General features: G+C 39.8%; 1 protein-coding gene across 1 annotated transcript in view; it reads right to left on the bottom strand.

Moving 5' to 3' along the window:
• ADCYAP1R1 (ADCYAP receptor type I) overlaps positions 1–18,585 on the bottom strand; it is a 490,746-nt gene that overhangs the window by 243,325 nt on the left and 228,836 nt on the right. Inside the window, 2 exon segments of the mRNA XM_053715660.1 lie at positions 8,363–8,428; positions 15,362–15,469. Coding sequence (XP_053571635.1) covers positions 8,363–8,428; positions 15,362–15,469 — 174 coding nt within the window.

Raw genomic sequence — 18,585 nt, 5'->3', positions numbered from 1 at the left:
AAAGAGAGGGGGGAGAGAGAGCAAAAGAGAGGGGAGAGAGAGAGAGCAAAAGAGAGGGGAGAGAGAGCAAAAGAAAGGGGGAGAGGGAGAGCAAAAGAGAGGGGGAGAGAGAGAGCATATTAGAGGGGGGAGAGGAGCAAAATAAAGGGGGGAGAGAGAGCAAAAGAGGGGGGAGAGAGAGCAAAAGAAGGGGGAGAGAGAGCAAAAGAGAAGGGGGAGAGAGAGCAAAAGGGGTGGTGAAAGAATCCACCTGGATGGATTCTTTCACTACCCTGCCTTTTTTTGAATCCACCTGGATGCAGCGTAAGCTGCATCCAGGTGGATTCCAAAAATGGTAGGGTGGTGAAAGAATCCACCTGGATGTAGCGTAAGCTGCATCCAGGTGGATTCCAAAAATGGCAGGGTGATTAAAGAATCCATCTGGATGCAGCGTAAGCTGCATCCAGGTGGATTCTTTCACCTGGCAGGGTGGTTCCGTCACCTACAATAGACTGCTCTCCCGAAAATGGCAGGGTGGTTCAGTGGTTCCGTCACCACAATAGACTGCCCTCTGGGCAGGCTTTCCCACTAGTTATATATATTTTCACTGTATGAATCTCTACTTAGTCTTTCCACTTCCATGATCCCCCCCTCACTAGGTTCCATCATCGTAGGTACTGGCAACTGTCTACCAACATCAACTTTATAGATTTTTTTTTAATAATTCATAAAAAATATGTTTCTGTAGTGTAGAATCCCTACAACTAATTGCTCATAGGACCCCCTCCTTCACATCTTTCTGTAGCATAGGGAACCCACTCCTCACTCACTAAACAACCCTCACTAAAAAATGTAAATAATTACATTTTGTAACACCCGAACAGTACATGGAATTCAAATTTCAGTGTTTGCAAAGTTTTATTGGAATACAAATGCTTTCATTTAAAAAAAAAAAAAGTCTGCACCTTAAAGGGACACAAGTCAAAATTAAACTTTCATGATTCAGAAAGAGAAAGCAATTTTAAACAACTTTACAATTTATGTGCACAGTATTTTTATATTTACACTTTTTGAGTCACCAGCTCCTACCGAGCATGTGCAAGAATTAACACAATATATATGTATATGCATTTGTGATTGGCTGGTGGGTCTAACATGACAAAGGGTGTGGAAATAGATATAACTGAATTTATACTACGCATTTGAAGTTCAGACTTAGTGCCATTGCATTGTATTTTTATCATGCATTTGTTGATTATGTAAATTTACTGTATTTTTAATGGTCCTTTAAGTAAGTTTTTAAGTTCCTCTTCTCTCTCTCTCTCAAATATTTTGAATTTTGTTAATAAAAAAAATTGTGGAAATGTAATGTTCTGTGCATGTTGGCAAGAGCTAATTGGCTACAAGGATTTTCCTGAGCTGACAACCCCCCAACTCTCTTTGTTTTTATAATTCTAAGGCCTGCCACTGTGAGCACGTGAACCCCCAAAAGAATTTGAACCCCCAAAAGAATAAGAAATAAATAAATAAAAACATTAACAAATTAAAATAAATAAATCTTTTTGGTTTAATAAATATAATTATATAATTTTTCATCCAGGTTCCACTGTAGTTTTGTAAAAAAAAATAACAATTGCCATGTTTACTGCTATCTATCGCATCACACCGCATGTGCGATAGAAGTATAGGGAAAAGCACTTTCCTATCTCTGTCTGCAGTGCCTGCAGCACCGCCCACAACCCAGCCCATACCCTTGCTAATCGCACAGCTTTCAGTGTGCGAGTGAGAGCCAGGCCAGCCGTCACTTGACACTTGCACACTGAGAGCTGTGTGTGTGGGACTCGGAGGCGCACATTGGAAACTGTAGGGTGCGCTATAGTGTGAGCTACTAGTTTAACTCAATTTGCCTCACTGTCGCTGACGGGTTAAGGATGCCAGCGATCACCACGTAGCGGATGTACTGCTGAGCCTGAGCGGCTCCGTGATTTATGACAGAAGTCACTGCTAAGGTACACTCTATAGGAGACAATAGCAGCTGTCCGGTCTAGTCTGCTGCTGCTTCTCTGCATACCACGTGACAGGTAGCTTTTAAACTTTAACCCTTCCTCGCACTTACCCTGCGGAGTAGCCAGGAAGCAAAGGGTTATAATAAGCCGCGGCTCCACACTAAACACATTTTCTTCACACTCACTAAATCGATGACACAAATAATGCACTGTCGCCTCTGTGCTTGCACTATATTATATATACTATTACAGACTAGGGCTAATGGGGGGGTGGTATCCATTGATAGTATATAATATATATAGTATAGTATTACTATACTATATATATAGTATATACTATATACAGTATATTATACAATCAATGGATACCCCCCCCCCCCCATTAGCCCTAGTCTGTAAATATTAACTAACATTAATTAGATCTGTAACAAACATTCACGCTGCATCACTGTAGTTAAACGGTCTGGATACATTGGGGCATATGTATTAAGCTCCGATTGGAGCTTGATGCCCCGTGTTTCTGGTGAGACTGCAGTTATGAAGCAGCGGTCACAAAGACCGCTGCTCCATAACCTGTCCGCCTGCTCTGAGCAGGCGGACAAACATCGCCACAATACAACCCAATCGAGTACGATCGGGTTGATTGACACCCCCCTGCTGGCGTCCTATTGGCCGCGAGTCTGCAGGGGGCGGCGTTGCACCAGCAGCTCTTGTGAGCTGCTGGTGCAATGCTGAATACGGCGAGCGTATTGCTCGCCGTATTCAGCGAGGTCTGGCGGACCTGATCCGCACTGTCGGATCAGGTCCGCCGGACCTTGATAACTAGAGGCCATTATGTTGACATTTAACTCCTTCATTACAGAACGATTGGTTAGACTTCCTTATCTATGCAGCACTCACTATCTAAACATTTTATAACATATAAGGAAATTAATGAAAAGATCTTAGAAAAATGTGTAAACTGACAAAGTTTATATTTTTAATCTAAACTGCTGATTGTTCTAAACATAGCACCATGTTTATTATATGTCTAAATAACAAACTGTATCACACAAATACAAACATTAACAACTGATGATTCAGCTCTCATAGAAAATAATTTTAGGTTATGACTTGTATTAAGGCATATTGCAAAAAAAACACTCCAAAGGGATTTAACTAGTTTTTTCTCTCGCTATTCCAGATATTAAATTAGCTAATTAATAATGAATTATCAGCAGGTACAACATAGATATTCACATGATATCTATATTGAAGTTGCAAAATCCTGCTTCCCTGCAAGACTTTTTTTAACCTCATCCCTGCAAGGACATGATGCACATCCTGCACTTGCAGAAATAAGACCTACAATAGATGGATTGTGTGTAATGTAGGTGCCCCTATATGTGTTTGGATAATTAATAGGCCTACCTCGCAGGCTATGCCCCCCTGACTTACTGCAGCACTCAGCCTTGTTTGCTTTGCCTTGAGCTTGTGCGATGTGGGTGAGCCTTGTAGACTATGGGAACTAGGGACCATATACCCCCGCAGGCAGGACCCAGGGAAGCAGGGACATGGCATGTGGGGTACAGGGAGCAGTGACCAGGAAAGCAAGGCCTTGAAACACAGGGACAAACGATGGGGACTAGTGAGAGCAGGAGCCGGGGATCATATATCCATTTTACATAACTGGTCTGTGAAACTCCATTTGAATAACCCACGAGCCGCCACTGCCAATGGAGCTGTGAGGGGGTTAATTATTAGTCAGTAAGAGTCTATCCTCATGAAGCAACCATGCACTTCCTGTTTGTTTCAAAATCCAAATAAAGAGCTTTTTATTTAAAAAGAACATACTTTTAGCATGTTTAATTAGAGCTCTGTCATGTGAATAAAACACTTTTTTTCCATAATGTCCCTTTAAATCTTAATTTGCCCCTTTTCCCACTTCTAGGCTCTCTTTATTTTCATATGTCATTTCCTTTATATTCTCCCTGTTGTTCTGAGGCTTCATGATGATAATGTTTTTGCCAAATGATCTGAGATGATGGTGAAATTCTAAGTAGTATAGATTTTTGTCAGAGCGTTAGGCCAGAAAAAAATGGTCTGCAGTGGTATCATTAAACCCATGTTCAGAAAAAAAAACAAAAAAAAATAAAACATGAATCAATATTATTAGTTTGTCACAGGAAATGCTAACATAAAAACATAGTAAATAAAATCATTTCTAAGCTTTAAAGGTGTATTGAATACGCTTGAATTGAATAACAAATAAGTGCATAATAAAAAAGACAAAGCATAAACACTTTCTCTGAATTTTCATTAAGCAATAGATTTTTTTCAGACAAATTTCAAATGTTACTTTAATTTGATGGCCCCATCTTATATGACAGCCATCAGCCAATCACAGGCTAAAATACGTATATACTATCATCTCTTGCACATGCTCAGTAGAAACTGGTGCCTCAGAAAGAAGTAAATTTAGAAGTAAATTGGAAATTTTATTAACGGTTTCTTTTTCTGAATCATGAAAGCTTATTTCTGACTTTAATGACCATTTAAAGCTTAGTGTAGTATTATCTATTTTAATTTGCAATCTATTCTTACAATTTACTCAGACTAAATGTTATGTTTTGCTTTTTTCTTTATTATTTATTATATTTCTCATATAAAGAGTTGGAATTTTTTTTTACAATATATATATTAGGGAAATGATTCAGATTTAGAAGAATGTAAAAAATAAACAGTGTATGGACTAATTAGGAGTAGACTCGCAGAAGTAAATACTATTTGTCTCCTTTCAGAGCCCGATTGATTATTGTGAGAGATCACCACATTAAGATCTGGATTTACATGGATCGTAATGTGGTGATCTTGCTCCAGAATCAATCCGACTCCGAAAAGAGCCAAATAGTATGTACAAGTATTTTAAAAGTATTTTTTTTTATTTTGCAGCTAGCTCCCAGTAGTGCAGTGCTGCTCCTGCTCTTGATATATGGATAGGAAGTGGAAGCTTAAAAATGCTTGATGATGAAATGTGAGTGTCTTTATCTAATATTCCACCAAATATTCAGAAACTATTTTCATCCCATCAACTTCATACATCCCATTAAAATAGTAAGTCGCTTCTGGTGTTATTAAACTTTTATTTAATTCTTGCACATACTTACATACTGTTACTTGTAAATACATTGTGTTATTATATAATTTATGTATGCGTCTGTATCTCTTAAAACAAGTTAGTTTAACCTCCTGTTTGCTAGTACTAATTCACAAAATGATGTAGGTCTAAAAAGTGTGTCACCAACATGAAAAGTTTGGAAAGCTCTGAGCTAGATAATCCCTTTATTACCCATTCCCTAGTTTTGCATAACTAACACTGTTATATTAATACACATTTTACTTCTGTGATTACCTTATATCTAAGCCTCTGCAGAGTGCTCCCTTATCTCAGTGCTTTTGATAGACTTGCAATTTAGCCAATCAGTGCTGACTCATAAATAACTCCACATGTATGAGCACAATGTTATATATATGACACACATGAACTAGCACTGTCTAACTGTGAAAAGCTGTCAAAATGCAAGGGCTTAGAAATTAGCTTATGAGCCTACCTAGGTTTAGATTTCAACAAAGAATACCAAGAGAACAAAGACAATTTGATGATAAAAGTACGTTGGAAAGTTGTTTAAAATTGCATGCCCTATCTGAATTGTGAAAGTTTAATTTTGACTTGACTGTTCCTTTAAAGGCTTGCAATTTTACAGCACTGAGAAAAGAGGTTCCTAATTGTTGTCATGGCTAGGAGGGGCTACAAGGTTATAAAAGAATGGTTAGACAGGAAGTCAGCCCTTTTTTACTTAGTGAAGCATTGCCGCCCTTCCCTCATGTATTTTTGTTTTTTGCTTGTTGGTGCTTGGGGTTGCTTGGGATTTTGGATAGGATACAGGCATTTAATGGCCCCTCAATGGACTAATTAGTCAGTTGGTCCTGATTAATTGTTTATTGGTGATGGAGGCACCTTCAAATTTCTCAGGTTTGGTGACTGACAAAGGACACTGTGGTGGTGTCCATTAGCTCTGTAATTATGTCTTTATAAGATATGATTTGGGGCACCCATTATTTTCGAGTTCCTGGCAGGCAACAGGAACTGGGCAGGGAAATAGGGCTACGGCTATCGGGTTAGGCACCTGGAAGGAGGGCTGTGCTGAATGTTGCTGGTATGTTGGGGGGGACAGTGCGGCAGATCCCAGTTCAACTAGGGGGAGAAAGGCTTGTCAGAGGTTAGGGCCCAGAACATTTAGATGGTAAGGGTAGTGTCCCCTCTAATCATTTATAGCTGCAGACTTTTTCCTTTAAGGTTTTAGTAAGGGAAGCTTATGTTCTTCCAATCAGAAGTGTTGTGTTGCTATTAATGTTTGGGTTAAACAGAGATGTATAAATGTCAGCCTCAGCCAAGACCTTATTACTAATTTTGTTGTATTATTTGCATTCATTTGAAAGTGCATATGGGCTCTTTAGCAATTAAACAAACAAACGCTTGTGTCAAAAAAAGGAAATTTATGCTTACCTGATAAATTTGTTTCTTTTTAGATACGATGAGTCCACGGATTTCATCCTTACTTGTGGGATATCGCCTCCTGGTCAGCAGGAGGAGGCAAAGAGCACCACAGCAGAGCTGTATATATAGCTCTTCCCTTCCCTCCCACTCCAGTCATTCGACCGAAGTTAGGAAGAGAAAGGAAAAGCCAAGGTGCAGAGGTGACTGAAGTTTAACAAAAATAAGACCTGTCTAATAAAACAGGGTGGGCCGTGGACTCATCGTATCTAAAAAGAAACACATTTATCAGGTAAGCATAAATTTCCTTTTCTTTTTAAAGATACGATGAGTCCATAAATTTCATCCTTATTTGTGGGGTACAATACCAAAGCTATAGTACACGGATGAAAAGGGAGGGATAAGACAGGGAACCTAAATGGAAGGCACCACTGCTTGAAGAACTTTCCTCCCAAAAACAGCCTCAGCCAAGGCAAAGGTATCACATTTGGAAAATTTGGAAAAAGTGTGAAGAGATGACCAATTTGCAGCTTTGCAAATCTGTTCAACAGAAGCATCATTTTTGAATGCCCATGAGGAAGTCACAGTCCTAGTGGAATGAGCTGTATTTCATTCAGGAGGCTGCTGTCCAGCAGTCTCATATGCAAAACGGATGATACTCCTCAGCCAAAAAGAAAGAGAGGTAGCCGTAGCTTTCTGACTCCTAGGTTTCCCTGAAAAAACAACAAACAAGGAAGACGACTGATGAAAATCCTTGGTCGCCTGTAACTAAAACTTCAAAGCACGGACCACGTCCAAATTTTGTAACAGACGCTCCTTCGAAGAAGAACGATTAGGACATAAGGAAGGAACAACAATTTCCTGATTAATATTTTTATTTGAAACAACCTTAGGAAGAAAACCAGGTTTGGTTCGTAACACCACCTTATCCGAATGGAAAATAAGATAAGGAGAATCAAATTGTAATGCCGAAAGCTCAGATACTCTTCGAGCAGAAGAAATAGCAACCAAAAATAAAACTTTGCAAGATAATAACTTAATATCTATGGAATGCATAGGGTCAAACGGAACCCCTTGAAGAAATTTAAGAACTAAATTCAAACTCCAAGGAGGAGCAATTGGTCTAAATACAGGCCTGATTCTAGTCAGAGCCTGACAAAAAGATTGGACATCTGGAACATCAGCCAGACGCTTGTGTAACAAAATAGACAAAGCAGAAATCTGTCCTTTTAAGGAACTTGTTGACAACCCTTTCTCCAATCCTTCTTGGAGAAAAGACAAAATCCTGGGATTTCTAACCCTACTCCATGAGTAGCCCTTGGATTCACACCAATAAAGATATTTACGCCATATCTTATGGTAAATTTTCCTATTAACAGGCTTACATGCCTGAATCAAGGTATCTATAAAAGAATCAGAAAACCCTCGCTTAGATAAAATTAAGCTTTCAATCTCCAAGCAGTCAGCTGCATAGAAACTAGATTTGGATGATGGAAGGGGCCCTGAAAGAGAAGGTCTTTCCTCAATGGGAGATTCCACGGTGACTGAGAGGACATGTCCACCAGATCGGCATACCAAATCCTGCGAGGCCACGCAGGGGCGATGAGGATCACTGATGCCCTCTCCTGTTTGACTCAAACAATCACCCGAGGAAGGAGAGCAAATGGAGGGAATACATAAGCTAGGCTGAAAGACCAAGGCACTGCCAAGGCATCTATCAGCTCGGCCCGGGGATCCCTGGACCTGGACCCGTATCTCGGAAGCTTGGCATTCTGACGAGATGCCATGAGATCCAACTCCGGCCTGCCCCATCTGAGAATCAGGTTTGAAAATACCTCCGGATGGAGTTCCCATTCTCCCGGATGAAATGTCTGTCTGCTCAGAAAATCCGCTTCCCAGTTTTCCACCCCTGGGAAGTGGATTGCTGACAGATGGCAAGAGTGAGACTCCGCCCACTGAATTATCTTGGCTACTTCTGTCATCGCTAAGGAACTCTTTGTTCCTCCCTGATGATTGATGTAAGCTAAAGTCGTTATGTTGTCCGACTGGAATCTGATGAATCGGGCCGAAGCCAACTGAGGCCAAGCCTGAAGTGCATTGAATATTGCTCTCAACTCTAGGATATTTATGGGAAGGAGAGACTCTGCCTGAGTCCATACACCCTGAGCCCGTAGGGATTTCCAGACTGCTCCCCATCCTAACAGTCTGGCATCCGTTGTCACTATCACCCATGAGGGTCTGCGGAAGCAAGTCCCCTGGGATAGATGATCCAGCTACAACCACCATAGAAGAGAGTCCCTTGTCTCCTGATCTAGATTTATTCAAGGAGATAAATCTGTATAATCTCCATTCCACTGTCTGAGCATGCTCAGTTGCAGAGGCCTGAGATGGAACCGAGCAAACGGAATGATGTCCATTGCAACTACCATCAATCCAATTACCTCCATGCACTGAGCCACTGACGGTCGAGGATTGGACTGAAGTGCTGTATCCATGATCTTTAACCTTCTGACCTCTGTCAGAAAAATTTTCATGGATAGAGAGTCGATTAGAGTACCCAAGAAGGACACCCTTGTCTGCGGAATTAGTGAACTCTTTCCCAGAGTTGCCTTCCACCCGTGAGTCCTCAGGAAGTATAGGACAATGTTGGTATGAGACTTTGCTAGCTGATAAGATGACGTTTGGATCAGAATATCATCCAGATACGGCACCACCGCAATGCCCCGTGGTCTTAGAACCGCCAGCAGAGACCCCAGAACCTTTGTGAAAATTCTGGGCGCCATGGCCAGACCGAAAGGAAGAGCCACAAACTAAAAATGTTTGTCCAGAGAGGCAAACATCAGGAACTTGTGATGATCTCTGTGGATAGGAACATGAAGATATGCGTCCTTTAGATCCATGGTAGTCATAAATTGACCCTCCTGGATCAATGGAAGAATGGTACGAATAGTTTCCATCTTGAAGGATGGAACTCTGAGAAACTTGTTCAGACTTTGGAGGTCTAAAATAGGTTGGAACGTTCCCTACTTTTTGGGAACTACAAACATATTTGAATAAAACCCCTGTCCCTGTTCCTGTATTGGAACGGGACATATTACTCCCATGGAAAAAAGGTCTCCTACACAACGTAAGAACGTCTCTCTTTTTATCTGGTCTGCAGATAATCAAGAAAGAAGAAACCTTCCTCTGGGGGAAGAATTTCTGAACTCCAACTGATATCCCTGAGACACAATTTCTAGTGTCCAGGGATCCTGAACATCTCTTATCCAAGAATGGACGAAGAGAGCGAGTCTGCCCCCTACTAGATCCGGCCCGGATTGGGGGCCGACCCTTCATGCTGACTTGGAAGCAGCAGCAGGTTTCTTGGATTGTTTACCCTTGTTCCAAGACTAGTTGGGACTGATTTCAGTGGACTTGGTTTGTGAAAAGTTCCCTTCCTGTTTAGAGGAAAAGGAATAGGGGACTCCTTTGAAATTTGGATTTTTTATCCTGCGGGAGAAGATGACCCTTACCTCCCGTGATGTCAGAAATAATTTCCTTCAAGTCAGGCCCAAACAGAGTCTTCCCCTTGTAAGGAATAGCCAAAAGCTTAGACTTGGATGACACATCCGCAGACCAAGGGCGCCATGTACTAAGGCGTCAATTTTTTCGCACAGACCGTATCAAAATAACCCGCCGGCATTCGCACCATGCGGATGGCACTTCGTTACATGAATGTACTAAAAACCAAGCCGTAAAATTTCGCGTCTATTGTGTGTCGAAGACAATCGGATTATTGATAACTTTGAAGCTTCGTTCGGCGCGAAAGAGCAAAGTTAAGTGCAAAGTTAAGTGCAATCGATGGCTCCAAGTACATTGGGCATTCCGGCCATTCTATAAAAATTAGACTTCACAGATTGCCACTCTTCTGGAGTCGATGGAAGGCACACGTACCTTGGAAAGACGACCATCAAAGCATCAATAACTTTGGTTAGGTGCCTCGAAAAAGCAGACTGGCTGATGCCAATTATAACGCTAGACACAGCTTGGAATGAACCGGTGGCAAAAAAGTGTAAGGCTGCCAACAGTTTTAATAGTCCGGTTATGGCTTGTGAACGCGCTGTCATTGGTTCAAGGTATTCTGCTATTTCATTGTAAAGTTGCATAATAGCTTCTCTATCCAAACGGAATCTCTGGATAATCTCTCGATCAGAAATGCTTTCCAAACCCATACGTGGAAGGAAAACTCTAGGGACTCTAATTCTTCTACCTCTCCTTCTCTGCAAGTTGTTAACCGGTGCCTGTATAGCCCTTCTTCCTCGTAATTGAATTAATCGGAAAAGAAACATGTGTAAAACTGTCTCCATCTTCATTCACTGATCCAAAAACCAATAATGCTACAATAGTAGTCTAGTCCTTTCACTTAAGTACTTCTACCTGGCGTCAGGTTGATAACCCCTATAGTTTTCTATTGTATTCGCTACCTAAATGGTCGCGAAGGAAATCACGCGAAGTTACAGTGAAAGTTGGAGCGGGCGGATTAGTTGTAACATTCATAATTTCCGATTACAGCGAATTTACGTGCGATCGAACATGTAGTAAGTGGAAAAAGGCTTCGGAACGATGAGTTGAGTAAAATTACGATCGCTGATGAAAAATAGTGGTTTTTCGAGCAGATCGCAGATTGATACATACGAGAAGCAGATCGTGAGCGAATTTTGACGCGGAAATACAGACGGACGGTCACTTCGAAGCTTAGTACATGGCGTCCCAAGACTTTAACCATAAAGCCCTGAGTGCTAAGATGGCAAAGCCCAAACTTTTAGCCACCAATTTAGTAATCTGCAGAGAAGCATCCGTAATAAACAAATTAGCTAATTTAAGAGCTTTAATCCGATCCTGTATCTCTTCCAAAGGAGTCTCAGTCTTAAGAGACTCTTCCAGAGCATCAAACCAATAAGCGGCCGCACTGGTGACTGTAACAATGCAAGTCACAGGTTGCAATAGGAATCCCTGATGAACACAAATTTTCTTATGAAGACCCTCTAATTTCTTATCCATAGGGTCCTTGAAAGCACAGCTATCCTCGATAGGAATAGTAGTACTCTTGGCCAGAGTAGAAACAGCTCCCTCTACTTTAGGGACCGTCTGCCAAGAATCTCTAATAGCGTCAGCTATAGGGTACATTTTTCTTTAAAAAACGGGAGAAGGAGAGAAGGGAATACCTGGTCTCTCCCATTCTTTTGCAATAATCTATGAAGTCCTCTTTGGAACTGGAAAGACATCTGAATAAGAAGGAACTTCCAAGTATCTGTCCAACTTACTCAATTTCTCTGGAGGAACCACTATAGAGTCACAATCATCCAGAGTAACCAACACCTCCCTCAGTAATAAACGGAGGTGCTCAAGCTTAAACCTGAAAGAAACCACTTCAGAATCAGCCAGGGGTAAAGCACTCCCTGATTCAAAAAGTTCAACTTCGGAGAGGACCTCTGTACTCTCCAACTCAGAATCCCGGGAGGGTACTTCCACAATCGCTATCATAGTATCAGAGGCTGTATTGACTACATAGTTGTCCTTTCTTGTACGCTTGCCATGCGATATGGAAAAGTAGATAACACATCAGAAAGTGTAGAGGACATCACTGCAGCTATGTCTTTTAACGTAAATGCTGCAGAAACTGGTGAAATACATGGCCCCGCCTAAGCAGGCGTTAAGGGCTGTGACGCTTGGGTAGAAAGCTGCGGCATACTCTGCATCTCATCTATAGACTCTTGAGAAGCATCAACCTTAGGCAAAGATTTATCAAAAAAAAAAATTGGTCTCTATAATGTAAAGCCCTCTCAATGCATGAGGGACAAAAAGGAACAGGAGGTTCCACAGTGGCATCCAAACACATAGAATATGTTACAGTCTGGATATCATCTGAATCCATGACAACAGAAAGCAAGAACAACTTTGGTCTTTAAATTATAGTTTCTCAATTTATGGCCAAATAGTACAGAAATATCAGCACAGACTAAATATATGTCAGTATACTATGATCCTGACAAGATACTGTGCCTTTAAAAATAAAACGTTTTAACAATTTGTCTTTTGTACTGTAAAAAGTTAAACGATATCAGTACCAAGAGAATGTAATAATAACATAAGCAGCACCTCGCCTCAACAGCTCTGCTGAGGCGCCTACCTGTCCCCCTGGTCCTCCGACCACTCTTAGGTACTAATCCGGAATGTAGCCCACAAACGCCCAAGACCTCTTGCTTAACTCTCAACCATGCGTTCGTGGCGTCACTCGCAATGTCTCTACCAGCAGCCGGGACTTCCGGAGTGAAGGAGCGCTGCGTGGCAACGAAGCCCAAGTGCGCCAAAGTAAGCCCCGCCCATCATGGGCGTCGCATCGGCCATTGCTTAAATCAGTCCTAAAACACCGGACACATAATACAAAAACACAGCTGTAAACCTGAGTCTTATTGCAAGACTCCGGCAACATACCCCCAGCGTCTGCCCTAAGTACGCTAAACAGTGACCTCAGTTATAAACACACAGTCGTGTTATCAGTCTTTTATGCCTAATAAAATATAGCTCTAACATCTGATAAGTAACGTCCTTGTGTCGGTTGACATGGCCACATGAGAACCCCACACACCGTTAAACAGGAAAGCCCTACCCAGAGAGCCCATGTTCCCCAACAGATCAGAAGTGTACAGTCATTTCTGAGATAGCAAGTGGCCCAGAAAATAAAAGACTGCATCTACCTCTATGCTGAGCAACAGCATGACAAGTCTCACAGGATCAAGAGGTCTTCTCCCTCCTGCAGCTCTGTGGACACAGAAAGGGCCTTAGTTAATATCTGCTAAGACCATCGTCATCTGAAGGGCAGCACTAGTATGGGAGGCACATTGAGGGCACCTCACTTTACCTCTTCCTATCACTAACACAGGCAAAGAGAATGACTGGAGAGGGAGGGAAGGGAGGAGCTATATATACAGCTCTGCTGTGGTGCTCTTTGCCTCCTCCTGCTTACCAGGAGGCGATATCCCACAAGTAAGGATGAAATCCGTGGACTCATCGTATCTTTAAAAATAAATGTTAATTGATTCCTTCATGGGGTTAAAACTGTTACTATAATTGTGGGAAAGGATTTTCAGCAGGTGGGAAAGATTTCATATTTACAGTTTTACATTACTCAGTAGCAATCCAATCCTTGTCAGTTGATTGATTTCTGTGTCAGACAATAAGTATGTAAGCTTCACTTTTGTCCTTCACAATCCTGACCCCATTATAAAAATAAGTATATTTAAAAATATAATAATATAAACACACACACACACATATATATATATATATATATATATATATATATATTATTTTATCTTTTTGAGGGGGGTTTCTGTCTTGTATCAGTAGCACTAGCTAGTACTTTGACTTTATTTGTTTAATCTGTTGTCCAGCTGCTCCTCTACCGCCGTAAAGACATAAGAAACAGCAGTTGAACAGGTTTATGTTAATAAACACATTCTAAACCAAACCCTTGGCAAATATAGGACAAACCAAAACATATTTTTCGATCCAAAACATTTTTTTTTTATCTGTGCATATTTCTAATGTTAGGTTAGCATATAGCTATTGGCAACAGAAACAAATTATGAAATGACTACAGTTCATTGATTGAAATATTTTTTTGAGGATCACTTGGAAAAAAATGGAAAATATAATATGAATCCTTAGTAGGTGAACTTCTTTTTTAAAAATTACTATAATTTGATTTAATCGCATTATATTTGTTTTAAATGAAATTAAAATGCCCCTCTTATGTACTGCATGATAGAAACTGTAGAGCATTGTATTAACCCATTGGTTACCAATGATGACTGTAAAGATTTACATTGGACTTTCTCTCCGATGTTATCAATGGTTAAATAATGCACCCTTGCCTGTGTGTGATTCACTTGTAGGCATTATTTGTTATAGAAAAATGCCTGTCTGATGATACAGTTGCAAAATATGTTGTATGTCTACTGTATCCATAACTCTCAGCAGTATTGATGTCTGATGTGTACACATTGTTACATAGGATCTGAAATCTTATAGGACACGAAGGGTTAACCTTACAGAGTACATGACAAACTAATGTATCCAGTAATCCATAGTAACAAGTCAGCACTCTCCAGACTTAAAGGGGTATTCCAGCCAAAATTGGAATCCACATGGATACATTTCAGTTTTGAATAGAAATATACATATATTAGCAAAAAAAATTCGAATAAAATGTATAGCTGTTTCAAAAGTGTATTTAAGTATGAACCGTGCACCAGCATTTTAAACACAGCAGTTGCTGACAGAGCCTAAGGTGCTTGTACCATCTGGTAATGACTCAATTTGTTAATAGCTGACATGATTACAAGCCCCGCTGGCACTCTGAGCAGCTGCAGTATTTAAAATGTTGGTGTAGAAAGGCTTCACATGCACGTGCAGACAAATGTTAGCACTGAAACATTTTTGCCAATACATTTATATTGCAAATATGTTTCTACTCAAAGATGTAATTCATCTATGTGCATTAAAATTTTGACCGGAATGTCCCTTTAATTTCAATAATTATTATAATGTTTTGGGGCCAACCATAGGTTTTATTAGGTTTGTCTGTTAATTTATGAAGTACATAGAATGTTGAACTCTGCTATTTTGCTATATTTGATGGGTATATAGCAGTATTAGCAATGTTAAAAGGAGGAAAATACTTGCACCTCAGTAATATGTCTAGAGAAACTGGCGTCTGAAGCTAAAACCTAGACATTTAGTTTATGCATTACACAAAAACATGCAATACATTACAACAATAACGTGTGATAGAACTTACCATCCTCATAGTCTATCATGCTAAAAAATGCAGGACATCGAGTAAAGGCCACTATGCCAATAGCTGTAGGCATCCAACAGGTTAGGTTATCCCACATGCCTGGACATGCTATGATGTAAAAAAAAAATAATAATACATTAATAAACTGTTACAAGTGATATTAAACACATTTTATATTCCATGCGCATAGTATAAACTGTAAATATACTAATAATATTTGAGCAAGTGGAGAATGAAACACGCACTTCAGAATAAAAAAATATTATTACAGGTGTAGCACAAAGAAATTAGACTCTGCGTCTCTATGTGTTTAAAGTGCCATAAAACAGGTTGAGATCTGTGCATATCCTGAAAAGGCTAATTAATTTAAAATAGTTTGCATAAAAAAATTGTTTAAAAATTGCTGGAAAGTATTTTAAAATAATTTTCAAAAATAAGCAAAATTAATTACATAGCTAAACTGCTTCTTATAAGTGTTTAGCCACAGGCATTGTATTTCATCTGAGTTCACAGATTCTAGGCATGCTCCAGCAGATAATCACTGGGAACAATAAATATAGATACAGCCATAAAAGGAATTGTGTGGGGGGAGTAAGAGATTTACAATTCAGAAACTAAAAAGAAAGGGTTAATGGCGAGGCACTGCAGTATAAATTTGCAGGTAAAGTAATTAAAGTACATATTATATTTTGTCTCTATCCCAACTTGTTTTATGTCCCTTTAATCCTAGTGCTCGTCGGCTCACAGACAGTACTTCTACTGTGTGTTTAAAACATTTGCAGGAGTTGAACACATAGAGGTGCAGGGTCACTAGACTTGAAATGACATGCTCAAATGATCTATATAAAATAAATAAAAAGCTGTTTCAAAAGTGTATTTAAGTATGCATCGTGCACTAGCATTTTAAACACAGCAGTTGCTCAGAGAGCCTAAGGTGCTTGTACCATCTGGCAATGACTCAATTTGTCTCTATCCCAACTTGTTTTATGTCCCTTTAACCCTAGAGCTCATCGGCTCATGGACAGTACTTCTTCTATGTGTTTAACCCATTTGCAGGAGTTAAACACATAGAGGTACAGGGTCACTAGACTTGAAATTACATGCTCAAATGATCTATTTAAAATAAATAAAAAGCTGTTTCAAAAGTGAATTTAAAGGGATACTAAACCCAAATTTTTTATTTCATGATTCGGATAGAGCTTGCAATTTTAAACAACTTTCTAATTTACTCCTATTATCAATTTTCCTTTGTTCTCATGCTATCTGGACTTGAAAAAGCAGTACTGTAAGCTTTAGAGCTGGCCAATTTTTTGTTCAGCACCTGGGTAGCACTTGCTGATTGGTGGCTAAATGTAGCAAATCAATCAGCAAGCGTTACCCAGGTGCTGAACTAAAAATGGGCCGGCTCCTAACCTTACATTACTGCTTTTTCAAATCAAGATAACATGAGAACAAAGAAAAATTGATAATAGGAGTAAATTAGAAAGTTGCTTAAAATTGCAAGCTCTATCTGAATCATGAAAGAAAAAAATTGGATTTAGCATCCCTTTAAGTATTCACCGTGCACCAGCATTTTAAACACAGCAGTTGCTCAGAGAGCTTTATAGTTATTTTAAATAGATAATTTGAGCATGTCATTTTAAGTCTAGTGACCCTGCACCTCTATGTGTTTAACTCCTGCAAATGGGTTAAACACATAGTAGAAGTATCAGAGTATTTCAAATAAATGTAATGTAACTGTCATTTTGTCAACAAAATTTACAAAGTTTTGCAAATCAAGAGCAGTTGGTCTATACATCCCTTGAAAAGCCTGGTGTAATTCATGTTCCTGCATTCCTTTCCTGTAGCCCATTATGGACGAATATAAATGAGTTTGTGCTCTGATCTAATCACTTAATAGATCACTGTCACAAAAGCCTTATATAAAACGTGATTGACTGACAATTAAATAATGTTATGATAGATAGAGACCAGAAGGTACACACACATTGTTATTCAGCTTCATCTACTAATAGCTAAACCATTGCTTTTAATTTTCCAGAAAAACAGGATCAAAATATCAGACAGGAAATTACACACCTGTTAGCAAAGTTATTAAATTCCCTTTATGGCGGCTATTTAAAACGTAAAAACACACATAGGGCTAGACTACAAGTGGAGCGCAATCAATAGTGCAGCGAGTGCCATTTTGTTTTTGCTCTCAAGCAAAGCATAAGGCAAATCTGGTTTTACAAATGGATGATTTAAAATGTTAACCAAAGTATTCTAATGCATCTGAAATGATTTAAAACACCCAATATTTTTGATAGCGCAGAGAGCGTGATAATAAGCGTGATCATTGCGCTCATGTTAGTCAGATGTGTTGTGCTTTAACGCAATCCAAATACCGTTTTAAAATGCAGCACTTTCTAAGACCTGAAGTAAAAAAACTATTACTTGCTACTTTGCATTATACAAGATGCACTAAGTTGTTTTTTGACCTAAAACTTGGTAAACAAAAGGTTTATTAATTAAAAAAATGGCTTTGTAACAGAATTATAGGGATTTGTTATATGTCAAGACATTGGGGCATATTTATGATTGTGCGAGCGGACATGATCCAATAAAGCGGATCATGTCCGCTGCACATCGATAAATGCAGACAGCATACGCTCTCTACATTTATCATTGCACCAGCAGTTCTTGTGAACTGCTGGTGCAATACCGCCACCTGCTGATTCGCGGCCGCTAGCAGGGGGTATCAATCAACCCGATCGTATACGATCGGGTTGATTTCTGTCGATTTCTGTCCGCCGTCTCAGAGCAGGTGGACAGGTTAAGGAGCAGCGGGCACCGTACTGAGCTTGATAAATATGCCCCTGCGACTAAAAAGGGCTCAAAGTTATATGTGCTTGTGTGCGCGTGCATGTTTGTGTATGTATGTAAATAATATATATATATATATATATATACACACACTGTATATATACTGTATATTATATATATACATACATGAACACACACAACTACTGTAGTTGTAATATGACTATAGGGAAGTCTCCCTAAGGGTGATGGGGAAACCAACCATGGACTCCTTGCCCAATGCGCTTAGAGGCCCACAGAAGGCCGAAACGATTGTCTAGGGTTGCCATGTTTCTTGTTCCGAAAGGGATTGCCTGGTATTTCGGGGCTAGACTGATCTTGTTAGGAGGGATCAAATTGATATAATTCAGGAAAGTTCTTCT

The sequence above is a fragment of the Bombina bombina genome, chromosome 5 (assembly GCF_027579735.1).
Source record: "Bombina bombina isolate aBomBom1 chromosome 5, aBomBom1.pri, whole genome shotgun sequence".
In the NCBI taxonomy this organism is placed as follows: Eukaryota; Metazoa; Chordata; class Amphibia; order Anura; family Bombinatoridae; genus Bombina; species Bombina bombina.
This window is presented reverse-complemented; position numbering and strand designations above follow the sequence as displayed.